Below are 13105 nucleotides of genomic sequence, written 5' to 3' on the forward strand. Positions count from 1 at the left end.
ACTATAAATACAAAGACAATTGACCAATTCTTTATAAAAAAGAGCAAACCCAGTGCCACAACCGATAATTCATCATCAGGAAATGTGAACACGGGTTCACTCGACACTGACAGTAATGCTAATGAACGTGAACCAGAGGAGGTGGACGGAGCTTGCAGCAGCAGTGATCCAGCCACCGACATCACTGTGGAAGGCTCGCCGTTGCCGGAGACCGAGGCCCCGGTTCCTCCACAGCAAGCAAGCCCCACTCCAGACTCAACTGTTGTTACCCCAGGCCCAGACCCAGAGGAGCCAAATGAAGCCAACTTTGTTCATGAAAGAGACCCTTGCCATGGCCCGGATAAAGCCAAGCAGTTTTTGGCTTTGGGTCCATATCAGCCAGAAGATGTAGAATGTCCATTAAAGGCCGCTGGCGAAAAACAACGCAAATTCAGAAAGGAGTGGTTTAAAGATTTTGCCTGGCTGGAGTATAGCGTGCGCCATGACCGGGCGTTCTGCTTTCCATGTCGGGCCTTTGGTTCTGAGAACGCCGAGCAAGCTTTCAGGAGGACAGGTACATAAAGACACATCTCTGTTTACACAATGCTGTTGTACTCCCTCCAAGTGCATAGTCTATTATGTTATGAGCGCAGTTTCTCTACTTTGAGACAACTAAAAACGTATTTACGGACAACCATGACTGATAAAAGAGTGTCAGATATAGGCATTTTACAGATTGAGAAAATACACGAAATTAAAGTGCAGAAAATAATTGAAAGGTTTGCAAGTGCCAAAACCCGGAGGCTGCAGTTCATTGTGTAATAAGGATGTGTCTACTATTTGTTTTTGTGAAATGCTTATTTGACACTGTAAATGACTGCTTGATTGCTTGATGAATGATGATTAACTTGATGTTTGGCTTTATATGTCATGGCTGTGCTGCCTCTGTCTGCAAAATAAGTAAATAAATCCTATAGATAGACATATGGTGTCTAGAAAAAGAAGCACCTGTTTTACACTTTTTTTTGTTTATATTGTGTTACATTTGGGTACAAAATTAACTGCAGAAATCCGCTAAAACAACATTACAAAACCGCTAATATCCGCAATTTTTTTCGCGTGCGCGCATGAGGTAATAGAGGTCGTGCACCCCCTGCTGGAAGAGGCTAGAATCGCCTATGGGTGGCATGTCCCTCAATAAAGGAGAAGTTTTTGTGAAATTGTCGGTTCATGACCAAAGCTATTCCGGTAACACTTTACAATAAGGTACAAATTCATTCAACCTTTCCAAATCAGCATAAATTATTAAATAGCTTACATTATGCAAAAACTAGTGTGTGTCTGTGTGTGTGTGTGTGTGTGTGTGTGTTTGTGTAGACTGATGAAAGGTATGTAGTTAAAGGAGTAGTTAACCCCCAAAATGACTTTTTTTTGTTCAATCATATTTTTTTGTAGTTGTCACATTCCTAAGACAAAAAATTGATTATAGTTAACCCCCATTGATTCCGGATTGGGACCCAAATGCATTTGGCTCCCCTTCCGGAATCAATGGGGATACATTTATTGTAATACAATTGTTGTCTTAGGAATGCGGAGGAAAAATATATATAATATATTATTGAACTCAAGTCTCCATGGGGTGAGTAATCAATAGAAAAAAATCACACCAGTGTGAACTGAGCGGTGGTGTCCATTAATTTCAAGGCTGTGTGTGTGTGTGTGTGTGTGTGTGTGTGTGTGTGTGTGTGTGTGTGTGTGCGCGCGCGCGCGTGTGTGTGTGCGCGCGTGCATGCATGCATGTACATTTCAAGGCTACTCAACAGCACCTCTCTGGTCACCCAGCGGTATTGCAGGCCAGGCTACAGACACACATAGACGCATAGACACACGCATAGCATAGCTACACACACGGTCACGCTAAGGAGACGGTGTGACCACCGCTCAAAAAGTCATTTTGGGGGTGAACTACTCCTTTAACCTAGATTCTATGCATTTGGTGTATTACCTCACGTTACAGCAATTACCTTCAAACACCATTTAAAATACTGTAATAATTATTAATTATAGAAACACATGCAGTAGCCTACTATGCAATAAATATCAATTATCAATTAAAAAAAACTAATTTTATATATATATATATATATATATATGATCTAATTAATTGTATTAATTAAATACGTGGATTGACAGCACTGCCTATATGTGATGATAGAGATTAAACGTATCAAGTTTGGACTAATGGCACTAGTAGTCACTACAAACGCTTGTACACTTGTTTTTAGTCAGGCAGCATTCTTTTAGCCAACGCCAGACAAACAGGGTCCTACTGCTCTTCACACGGAAACCAGCGTTCAATGCTGATGTTTATTTTGCAACAAATTGAAGGTAAATTGTTCATATTTTGAACATGTTGTAGAACATGTGTATTTAATAACAATCCCTTGATCATATTGTCTAATATTTGAGTGTACGATACGCAAAGGAAATGGACATTGCAGGAAACTGTGCGCTGTCAATGCGTTTGTTTACATCGGTGCTTCCATTCAAGCGGCCTAGATGATGCTTCACTGCTAACGTTAGCTAACGGCAACTTTGTGAATTGCACATAATTTCAATACTGTTGTTGAAACTGAACTGCGTTTCCTAGTGCCGTACAGGTTTATTTAATAACACGATACATAGATGCTAGTTAGTTAGGCCAAGGAACGCAACGTGAGACAATATTTGGCGCAGCAACAAGGAAGTGCCAGTGGGGAGCTTGTTAGCTAATGTTAGCTGAATGTTGACAGGCCGTGCCGCCCAATCTGTGGGCGTGTAGACCTGTGCATCACGTTAGACATGTCTTTCACACATTCACAGAAAAAAACTTGCCACATAGATATGATATCACACTTTTGTGACTTTGAACTTACTAATATTTGCATCAGGTGGCAACCATTTAAATAACCCTTTGGTTGTTGTTGGTGGTGTACTTGCTAAATTGCCATGTACATTTGCACGTATCTGGTTTTGCTCTGGTGTTTTATCAAGTTCAGAGACTAGTCAACAACACAGCCATCTTCCACCCTGAGACTTTAGAGCACTTTGTGCTTCCGTAGGTTGACAATATTAATGGAGATGCTGATTTCCTTTAGCCAGAAGCACTTGGCACCATCCTGCCCACAGAGCCAAAACTACTAGTAACTGGTGTACTGACCATGGATATTACTGGGCTTAACTGACCAGCCAACTGGCCTGACCTGAACTCCACAGAGAATCTGTGTTATGTTGTCAAGAGGAAGATGAGAGACACCAGACCAGACTCAACCACACAGATGGTGGTGCCAGATTAGCCTCGCAAGCCATTCCGAGTTACGTCATCACCAATGAGAGTCTGGCTGTTGCGAGGCTAGTGCCAGATGGGAAATGTTGAATAATTATCGTACCGGAGGCTGAGAATTATCGTATTTGAAAGAGAACTATCATACACAGCCAAAAAAGAGGGAAAAAAACTGTGTAAATAAGTAATTTCACAAAATAATTATCGTACATCTGGCAACACTGCACACAGATGAGCTTAAGGCCTCTATCAAAGCAAACCTGGCCTTCCATAACACCTCAGAGTCAGCAGTACCACAGGCTGGTCACCTTCATGCCATGCCCCTTGATGAAGACATTTGTTCAAAAGTATTCCAGACCAAGCACTGAGTGCATAAATAAAGACATAACTTAACCTTTCAGAAGTTTGACATTTCTGTATTATAAATCCTTCTTTTGAGTGGTTGTAATATTTTGATATATGGATTTTTGATTTTCATGAGCTGTATGCCATAAAATCAAAATTAAAACAAAAAAGGTTTTGAATATTTCGCTGCATGCACAATGAATCAAGAATATATGTTTATAAGTGTATATAAGTTTCAATTTTTGAATTATATTACAGAAGAAAATGAACTTTTACACAATATTCAATATATTTTATAGAATTTCTATGCTGGGGACCTTTTGTTTCCCAAGTGGACTCTCTATAGACTGGAAACCAGACAAATCTGCCATTGCAAAAAATAAATTGATTTGATCTGGCACTGCTCAGTTGTGATTGGATTTCACTACCTCCGAAGTAGTGAGAGACCAATCAGGGCCCAGTATGCAAATGTAGGGCGGGTTTATCACCAGAGGCATTTTTTTTATTCAAACCTTGGAAATGCATGTTCCACACAGAGATTCCAGACTAATATCTACGCAGTGATATTAGTCTGGCCATGCCAGGCTAGAGACTCTACTCACTCAGCTACGGCCTGCCACCCCTGTATTGTAGACTGGGTAAGCCAGGGGACGAACTGACAACTTGCTGATTCCCAGGCGACCTCTCTCTACCTACTCTGCTGTGCACAGCCGTGTCCTTAGTTGCACGGCTGCTTATTATCTTTAATATTATATGTACTGCATGTATTCAAGATCCAGATGTGCACTAATTATTATTTCTCTCGTCTCCAGCATGCCTGCTGAACGCAAGCGATCAGTGAACATGGACGAGAAAGAGGCGTGCTCTTTCAGTAATAAAGACAAGGAGAAAGACCGAGACGGAGAGAGGAGAGACCGAGATGGAGAGAGGAGAGACCGAGATGGAGAGAGGAGAGCGGGCGTATCTCGAGACAGGACAAAAGACGAGGCCAAAATAAGTGGCAAAAAAGATGGTGGGAAAGCTTCAGAGGAGAAGAGGAAGCGTCTAGAGGAGGAAAAGAGGAAGAAGGAAGAAAAGGAGAGAAAGAAGAAAGAGGAGGAGAAACAGAAGGCGGAGGAAGAACAGAGGAAGAAGGAGGAAGAGGAGAAGAGGCAGCAGGAGGAGGAGGAGAGGAAGCTTCAGGAGGAAGAGGCCAAGAGACAGCGTGAGGAGGAGGCGGCGCAGCAAAAGTAAGCAGTGTTCATCTTTGCATTGTTATATTAAAACCGGCTTATTGACATTCTGTCACTTTATTTTGATTTATCAATGTGATTATATTGCGCATCATTAAAACAACTAAGTCACATTATTCAGATGCACGTGGTTAGATGGTGGTTAGTCTGAATAAATTGTGGTTGTGGTGGCAGGCTTGGGCTCGGTTGTGAAACAGTCAGGGGCAGAGCCAGCTCTGCTGTCGGCTCTGCAGACAGTAAAAAATGCTGACTGTGAGGCTGGCAGGCTGCATAGACACCGGACACAGGAAACAAGGCTTTAGAATGATTTTTAAAGGGACATTTTGACTAGCCTTTTTTAGGCACAGGAGATGAGTGTATTTTCTTGTAAGCCGAATTGCTGAAACTCATACTGCGGTCCAGCCCATTATTCCGAAAAAAATAAAAAATAAAATAACACATGGCTACCGTGGGCTATTCTCATTCTGTGGTCCTCTTTTGCTGCCAGTTGTCCCTCACCATCCCATCTCATCTGTCCTTGTCTCTGCAGGGAAAAGGAGGAGGGGCATCAGCTGCACCAGGAGGCCTGGGAGCGCCATCAGTCCAGAAAGGAACTCCGCGTCAAGAACCAGAACGCCCATGAGGGTCGGCCCGAGGAAGCCTTCTTCAGCCGCTTGGACTCCAGCCTTAAGAAGAACACTGCCTTTGTCAAGAAGTTGCGAACGCTCACCGAGCAGCAGCGGGACTCCCTCTCCAACGACTTTGGCTCGCTCAACCTCAGCAAGTACATCGGCGAGGCCGTGGGCTCCGTTGTGGAGGCCAAGCTGAAGATCTCGGACGTGGGCTGCGCCGTGCACCTCTGCTCCCTCTTCCACCAGCGCTACGTCGAGTTCGCCCCGTTACTGCTGCAAGCATGGAAGAAGCACTTTGAGGCAAGGAAGGAGGAGAAGACGCCCAACGTGAGCAAGCTGCGCACAGACTTGCGCTTCATCGCCGAGCTCACGATCGTTGGCTTGTTCACAGACAAGGAGGGTCTGTCGCTCATCTATGAGCAGCTGAAGAACATCATCGGGACGGACAGGGACACACACACCCATGTGTCAGTGGTCATTAGTTTCTGTAAGCATTGCGGGGATGACATCGCTGGCCTTGTGCCCCGCAAGGTGAAACTGGCCAAAGAGAAGTTTGGCCTGGCCTTCCCACCCAGTGAGATCATCAACACAGAGAAGCAGCAGCCCTTCCAGAACCTCCTGAGGGAATACTTCACGTCTCTCACCAAGCATCTGAAGAAGGACCACCGAGAGCTGCAGAACATTGAACGGCAAAACAGGTGACTTATTATTGTATGTTATAGCTTATGCTTTTATGTCGATTTTATTCAGTCTGTAGTTACCGGTGACCATACAGCTAAACATCGTAAGCCTTCCGCCGGTTGGTACATTGTTTCAATCACCTGCGTGCAGTGGAACAGGTGTATTGTGCTCGCTGGTATCAAGGGCGAATTGGTCTGTCAGTCTGTCTATTATTTATTGTTAGTTATTTATTTTTGAATCGAGAACTTGTCAAGGTCATAATTAAAGGTAAATGTTTAGGCCTGTGCTCATAGTGTGCGAGAGACGAAGGCATGGCTACACGTCCACGACAACCTAAGATACAGAGAAGAACAGTTTGTGCTGTGGTAATATCTCAGTGAGTGCATTACTAATATTTTCTCTTTTCACCAAGTTATAACTTTGCTCTCTCCCTCACCAGGCGTATCCTCCACTCTAAAGGGGAGCTAAGCGAGGACAGACATAAACAGTATGAGGAATTCGCCACATCCTACCAGAAGCTGCTGGCCAACACTCAGTCTCTCGCTGACCTACTTGATGAAAACATGCCAGAGCTGCCTCAGGACAAGACTGTGCAGGAAGGTGGGTTACGAGTGACTCTCACTACTTATATCTATTTATACGTTTATACCAGGGGTCTTCAACAGGGGGTCCGGACTCCGGAACCCCTAGGGGGTCCTCCAAATCTTTGTATGATAGAAAGAAAGAAAGAAAATCTCCTTTTTAGACAGTTTCTTAACCAGATTCTGAGAACTTTATCCAAAAATAGCAGATCTACAAGCTCACAATGGGGCGTTGTGAGCTTGTAGATCGGTTATTTTCAGCAAAGAGGTTTGGTGTAGAGGGGAGAAGTATTGACGGTTCAAGTGGTTAAATACCTGAAAACACAAATAGATATGAATCCAAAATACACTAATGATTGTGCTGTCAAACAAGAAACGATATGGAATCTATGACAAGGTTGTGGGGGTCCCTGCTTCATCTGTCTCTCAACTAAGGGGTCCTTGGCCTGAAAACGTTGAAGACCCCTGGTTTATACTGTTCATGTTTGTGTACTCTCTAATATTTTGTCTTTGTGGTGCCCACAGAGCATGGTCCTGGGATTGACATCTTCACTCCAGGCAAGCCTGGAGAGTATGACCTAGATGGAGGCATCTGGGAAGACGAGGATGCTCGGAACTTCTACGAGAACATGGTGGACCTTAAAGCCTTCGTCCCCGCCATCCTCTTTAAGGACAACGACAAGGGCGGACTGGGCAAAGACAAGGATGATGGCAAAGGTACTAATGTTTGTGTGCCATTGACATGCATGCATGCATGCATTGCATACACATTAACGTTATGCACACAGCTGTAATCCTGTTTTCCTGTTAACCTCTGCATCAGACACTAAAGAGGCGAAGGACGCGGCGACTCTGGCGAGCACCACAGAGGAACTGGAGCTGGAACTGGAGGCTCTGGACATCGCTGACGACCCACTGGAACTGGAGGGACCAGATGAGACGGAGAACGAAGAACTGGCCAAGAAACTGTTGGACGAGCAAGGTAGAGACGAGCACACTCCCTCACTCACTGTCTGACAAGCATACGCACCACTGAGTGCGACGTTCCCTCTGATAGTTTGATTACAATTGCCCAACCTCCCATGTTGATTATGTGAAGGCTGGATTTTAAACTGTATATTAGACTCCCTCCATCTTCCATACTGAAGTAAAGTGAGTTTTGTGGCCTCGTTCACAAAACCTTTATTAAATGATTCTCATCAGAAAACGGCCTATGAAAAAAACAACATGGCATTCATAAACACACAGGGGCTCAATTATGTGTGTGTCATAGTGACATTCCTAAACTGCAGATATGGTGTCCTTTCATGCAAATAAGTTAATAAAACGAATGTGCAAGTACAGCTTTTCATTTATATATTGTACTTTTTGATTATTTATCACACCTTTATTACACGTATTTGACAAGAATCTCGTGCGTTGTTTTATGTGTGAAGATCAAGAGGATGAGGAGGCCAGCACTGGGTCACACCTGAAGTTAATAGTGGACGCCTTCATCCAGCAGCTTCCCAACTGCGTCAACAGAGACCTCATAGACAAGGTACAGTGATCTCAAACTCGGAAGACACTACTGGACCCGGCAGGACTTAAAGGATTTAGGGATTCTTGAACATTCTTTAATAGCAATTATATATATATATACATTTGTGTGGTTTGGGAGTATTGAAATACTAAGCTTTTTTTATATTGGCAATTATATCTGTCTGCAAAAGTACAAGTCATTGTAAATAATTGCCATTAAGATAACCGAAAGGGAGATGTTGCAAATTCCTTTAATGTGCAAGAAATTGTTTGTATTTATGCATTCCCGCAGGCTGCCATGGATTTCTGCATGAACATGAACACCAAATCCAACCGGAGGAAGCTTGTCCGTGCCCTCTTCACTGTCCCCAGGCAGAGGTAGAACCTTGCACACGGATGCTATCGCCACCAGGTGGTGCTGGTGTCATGTTTTATTGTGCTGAAGACTAGGAGAAGCCCTCACTGTTGTTGTCCTTTTGCAGGTTGGATCTCCTGCCCTTCTACTCTCGCTTGGTGGCGACCCTTCACCCCTGCATGTCAGATGTAGCAGAAGATCTGTGTTCCATGCTGAAGGGAGACTTCAGGTTTCACGTAGGTCATCTCTATTGCTATTTGCTACTCCTTTGTGCTCTGCAGATAAAATAAGATTTGACAACTGTCACTTCACCTGTTGTGTTCTGCTGCTGCTACAGATTCGGAAGAAGGACCAGATTAACATCGAAACCAAAAACAAAACGGTGAGATTCATTGGGGAGCTGGCCAAGTTCAAGATGTTCTCCAAAACGGACTCGCTTTATTGTCTGAAGGTAGGTGACAAATCACTAACTCTGTGTCTAAAGCTTTAACCCGATGGTCAGATTGATGTTGATCACTTGTAAAAAAGGAAGTTATTATAAAGGAGAGGTGTGTGTGTTCTCCAGATGCTGCTGTCGGACTTCTCCCATCATCACATAGAGATGGCTTGCACTCTGCTGGAGACCTGTGGACGCTTCCTTTTCAGGTCCCCTGAATCCCACCTAAGAACCAGCGTCCTACTGGTACACACACACACACACCCGCACGCATGCACGCACGCACACGCACACACACACACACACACAGGAAAGTGGTGTGGTCGCTTATTTGAGTCCTAAAGGAAGCTATTGTTGGATTCATCCAGATAACTTTTAATTTGGACAGAATGAATGGCGGCTTTCATAATGGAAATCACACCCAAATTATTATCATCTGTTCCTCTGCGTCTCAGGAGCAAATGATGCGTAAAAAGCAAGCGCAGCACCTCGACGCACGTTACGTGACCATGGTGGAGAATGCCTATTACTACTGCAACCCCCCGCCCATGGAGAAGACGGTGAGGAAGAAGAGGCCTCCACTGCACGAGTACATACGCAAGCTGCTCTACAAAGACCTGTCCAAGGTCACCACCGAGAAGGTACAGTCACTGAGTAGAGAGAGGTATCTCTCATAGCCAAACCCTTGTTGTGGTGATTTCATTGTGTATTTTCAGACTGTAGGTAGTGGACTGTATTCTGTATGTGCCTGTGTGTACCTAAACGTCTGTCCTATCTTTGCCCTGAGCACTCTTAGCCCTGCAAGATCCGAATTAATTTCTACTGGCAAAAAAAAAAAAAAAAAAAAAAAAATCAGATGGTGTTGTAGGAGTCCTAATCACAGGAAAATGTAATGTTAAAAAATGAATTATGTTTTTGTAAGGTTTTATAGCCATAAATCATAAATCATGCTCTAATTTGCATTTTGGGGAAATTCTCACAATAATAACACATGTACATGTTCTAGACATTCTAATGATCCTGAAAAAAAATATTACAGGCATTTTACTTAGTTAAAAAGTGAGATGTTGTTCGTCCAGACGCTGGAATTTCAACTTCTCTGGGAGGTGTGAATGTCAGCCTCTGTGGGGGGTATTTATATGCAAATATCGTGGCCAATGGCATTGTAATACTAAACAATAGGATTTAATGGTGATGTTAATGTGAAAAAAGAACAGGAAAACTAATTATAACATTTTTTTAAAATGATTTAAAAAATGTTGCCAAAAAGCAACGCTGGGCCTTGCAGGGTAGACATGTAGGTTAATAAGGGAAATAAACAATTATTTTCTCTCTGTTCTATTCTATATTTTACATTTTTCTTCTTCTACGTCAAACTCTTACAAACTAAAACGTCATTGTCACATGTTATGACTTCTTTACTTTGTGTCAACACAATATTTCATGCTGTCGATCCCTGCGCTTACTTTTAACCGTTTCTCTTTTTCCCTTCACTTTATCCCATCCCCTTGTTTCTTTTCTACCGAACCCCCACCATTCCTCCCCACCAGGTGCTGAGGCAGATGCGCAAGCTGCCGTGGCAGGACCCGGAGATCAAGAGCTACCTGATCTGCTGCATGGTGAACATCTGGAACGTCAAGTACAACAGCATCCACTGTGTGGCCAACCTGCTGGCCGGCCTGGTGGCGTACCAGGAGGACGTGGGCATCCACGTGGTGGACGGCGTGCTGGAGGACATCCGCCTGGGCATGGAGGTGAGGAGCGGGTCAGGGTGGGAACGGAATGGGTCAGTGACCATAGTGGCACTGGTTGAAGTAAATGTTTTGCAATAACGTACTGTAAACCAGTGGTTCTCAAATATTTTCATGTCAAGGTCCCCCAAATTGACACTTATTGGCCCGTGGACCACCATTTGAAAAGATATGCCAGGGACGCCCATAAGAAGAAGATTTGTACGGCTCTAGCAGTGATTCCCAACCATTTTAATTTCAAGGACCCCCAGTTTGACATTTATGAGGCTATGGACTCCCGTTTAATGGCATTTCGGTTATCTCTGAGACCCCAATTTATATTGTAAAAGAGGTTTTACAATCACATTAAATTCAAGTGCAAAGTTAAGTCCACAAATAGCAGCATGACCTCAAAGAATATTGTTTTCAGTATGCAGCACATTTGATTTGATTTGTGGACAGTTTGTTTTAAAAACTATTAACAGTCCAGTATGCAGCTTTGGGCTGTCTGAGTTGTCAAATAGCAACTATTAACAGGTTCAGTGTGAGACATGAGCTTTGGGAACCTTGGTGGTAAGGAAGCTACAGCTGTTATGAGGCTACTTTCAAGGCCCTGGCATAATCTGTTTCTTTCCTTTGTTTTATGAGATTCATTGCTGAGAATGTACTCTCACACAAGTATTGTGGACCCAAACTGTACTAAATTACCAAGAGCGTGTTTCCCTAGCTCAGGGTGCTCTCTGCTCACAATCACTTAAAACTTGAGTCAGTGTTTTGGTCTCAAATTCAGTCTTGAGCCCTCGTCAACTAACTCCTCCCTGAGGTCAACAGGCAGCGAATCACAGTTGGTTTCTGACACTGTAAATGGGTTTCTGACCCAGTCGAGCTGCTCTGACTTATCTTTTAAGCCGGGAAAGTATGTTTTGAAATTGGCAATAAGGTTAACCAAGTGACCAACTACAATGGTTTTGATTGTGGCTCTCTGTGTCTGCTCGCTGGACACGAATGTATCAAACTGAGAGAAACAGCTGAAGTCACCTTTTGCACACAACCTCTTCCACAATGCTGCTTTCTCCAGAAAGCCATCGACTTTGTCACACAGATTCATAATTGTTTGGTCCCTGCCTTGCAGCTTGGTATTCAGTTTATTCAATTTAGCGAAAATGTCCGCCAAGTATGACAGTTTAGCACACCAGTCATTGTCCAAAAACAGGGGAGCAAGAGGAGATAATTATCTAAAAAATATATTTTTAAAACCCAATAATAATATACAGATTTATACTTATATTTTTATTTTTGGGGGGCATTTTCTCGCTTACCCCCTGCAGTACCGTCACGTACCCCTAGGCGTACCCCCGTTTGAGAAACACTGCTGTAAACAACATTCAGCCACTAGATGTTGCACTACATGTGACGACCACCTGTGGCATAAGGTTCCTTATTTCCTCAGGTAACGTCTCTATGCGAGCACCCATGCAGTTTGCGTCATTGTAATGCAGCCTCTGCCTCCAAGTTTCTGTTTAGGGAAAAAGTACCTTCCCCAATGAAAATGGAAGCAACTACCGGTAGATAATGGCTGTCATGAGCTGATTGATGTAAACAAAAAAGTACATTAAGATAATTAACTGTTCTGCACCTTTTTAAAAGCTCTGTGCATGTATTTTATTTTTATTCAGATCCATGTGATAAGAATCACTTATCTAAGATGAGTTCAACTGAACAAAAGGATCTCCAGATGCTACTGTGCATTCTTTCCACTGCCTAACTTATGTACAGTATGTGTTGCTGCAGGGTGGCACTGGTATTTTGGGCATTTATTGTTGGAACGGGTCATGTTTATTTTTGTTCTTCCCAAAAATAACTGATCCACAAGCTCAGAACATGTTGCAAACTTGTTTTTTTTTCACTATTCGTTGTAGAACGAAGTAAGTAGGACTTAAGTGGTTAAAGGTTTATTTTAGACTTTGTCAGTACACAAGACATTGGCTGTGTGACAATATTTGGCAAATCAATAAAATTATGAATGGCTTCTTTTGATCCTGACCTTTGAGCAGACCAAGGGTATAAGCTAGACTTAATGTACCACAAAGACCAAGTTAAAAGCTGTCAAAGTCATCATTCCAACCAGTGTTTCTGTGTTGTGGGGACACGTGAGGAGACTGTATGACTTCACCTCCTCAAAATGACAAAACATGTGGCTTTGGTGACAAACACAATCAGGGGCGCTGGAACTCCCAAATCCCAAGGGGAGCTGAGCCTGGAGGAGTTCATGCGTGCGGCCGAAAAATTCACGTTTTTTATCCGGTTTTGGG

General features: G+C 43.3%; 1 protein-coding gene across 4 annotated transcripts in view; it reads left to right on the top strand.

Moving 5' to 3' along the window:
• Positions 1 to 2300: 2300 nt before the first annotated feature.
• Positions 2301 to 13105, top strand: part of upf2 (UPF2 regulator of nonsense mediated mRNA decay) — a 29778-nt gene continuing 18973 nt past the window's right edge. For all 4 annotated transcript variants that reach the window (XM_080754676.1, XM_080754677.1, XM_080754678.1 and 1 more), the window contains exons 1-13: positions 2301 to 2367; positions 4459 to 4875; positions 5408 to 6187; positions 6610 to 6770; positions 7277 to 7468; positions 7575 to 7733; positions 8188 to 8291; positions 8565 to 8650; positions 8755 to 8863; positions 8965 to 9078; positions 9193 to 9309; positions 9519 to 9704; positions 10614 to 10817. In XM_080754676.1, the coding sequence (XP_080610802.1) occupies positions 4460 to 4875; positions 5408 to 6187; positions 6610 to 6770; positions 7277 to 7468; positions 7575 to 7733; positions 8188 to 8291; positions 8565 to 8650; positions 8755 to 8863; positions 8965 to 9078; positions 9193 to 9309; positions 9519 to 9704; positions 10614 to 10817 (2628 nt within the window). In that variant the 5' untranslated portion in view covers positions 2301 to 2367; position 4459. The remainder of the gene's footprint in view (positions 2368 to 4458; positions 4876 to 5407; positions 6188 to 6609; positions 6771 to 7276; positions 7469 to 7574; positions 7734 to 8187; positions 8292 to 8564; positions 8651 to 8754; positions 8864 to 8964; positions 9079 to 9192; positions 9310 to 9518; positions 9705 to 10613; positions 10818 to 13105) is intronic.

The sequence above is a fragment of the Nannobrachium achirus genome (assembly GCF_963921795.1).
Source record: "Nannobrachium achirus genome assembly, chromosome: 23".
NCBI lineage: Eukaryota > Metazoa > Chordata > Actinopteri > Myctophiformes > Myctophidae > Nannobrachium > Nannobrachium achirus.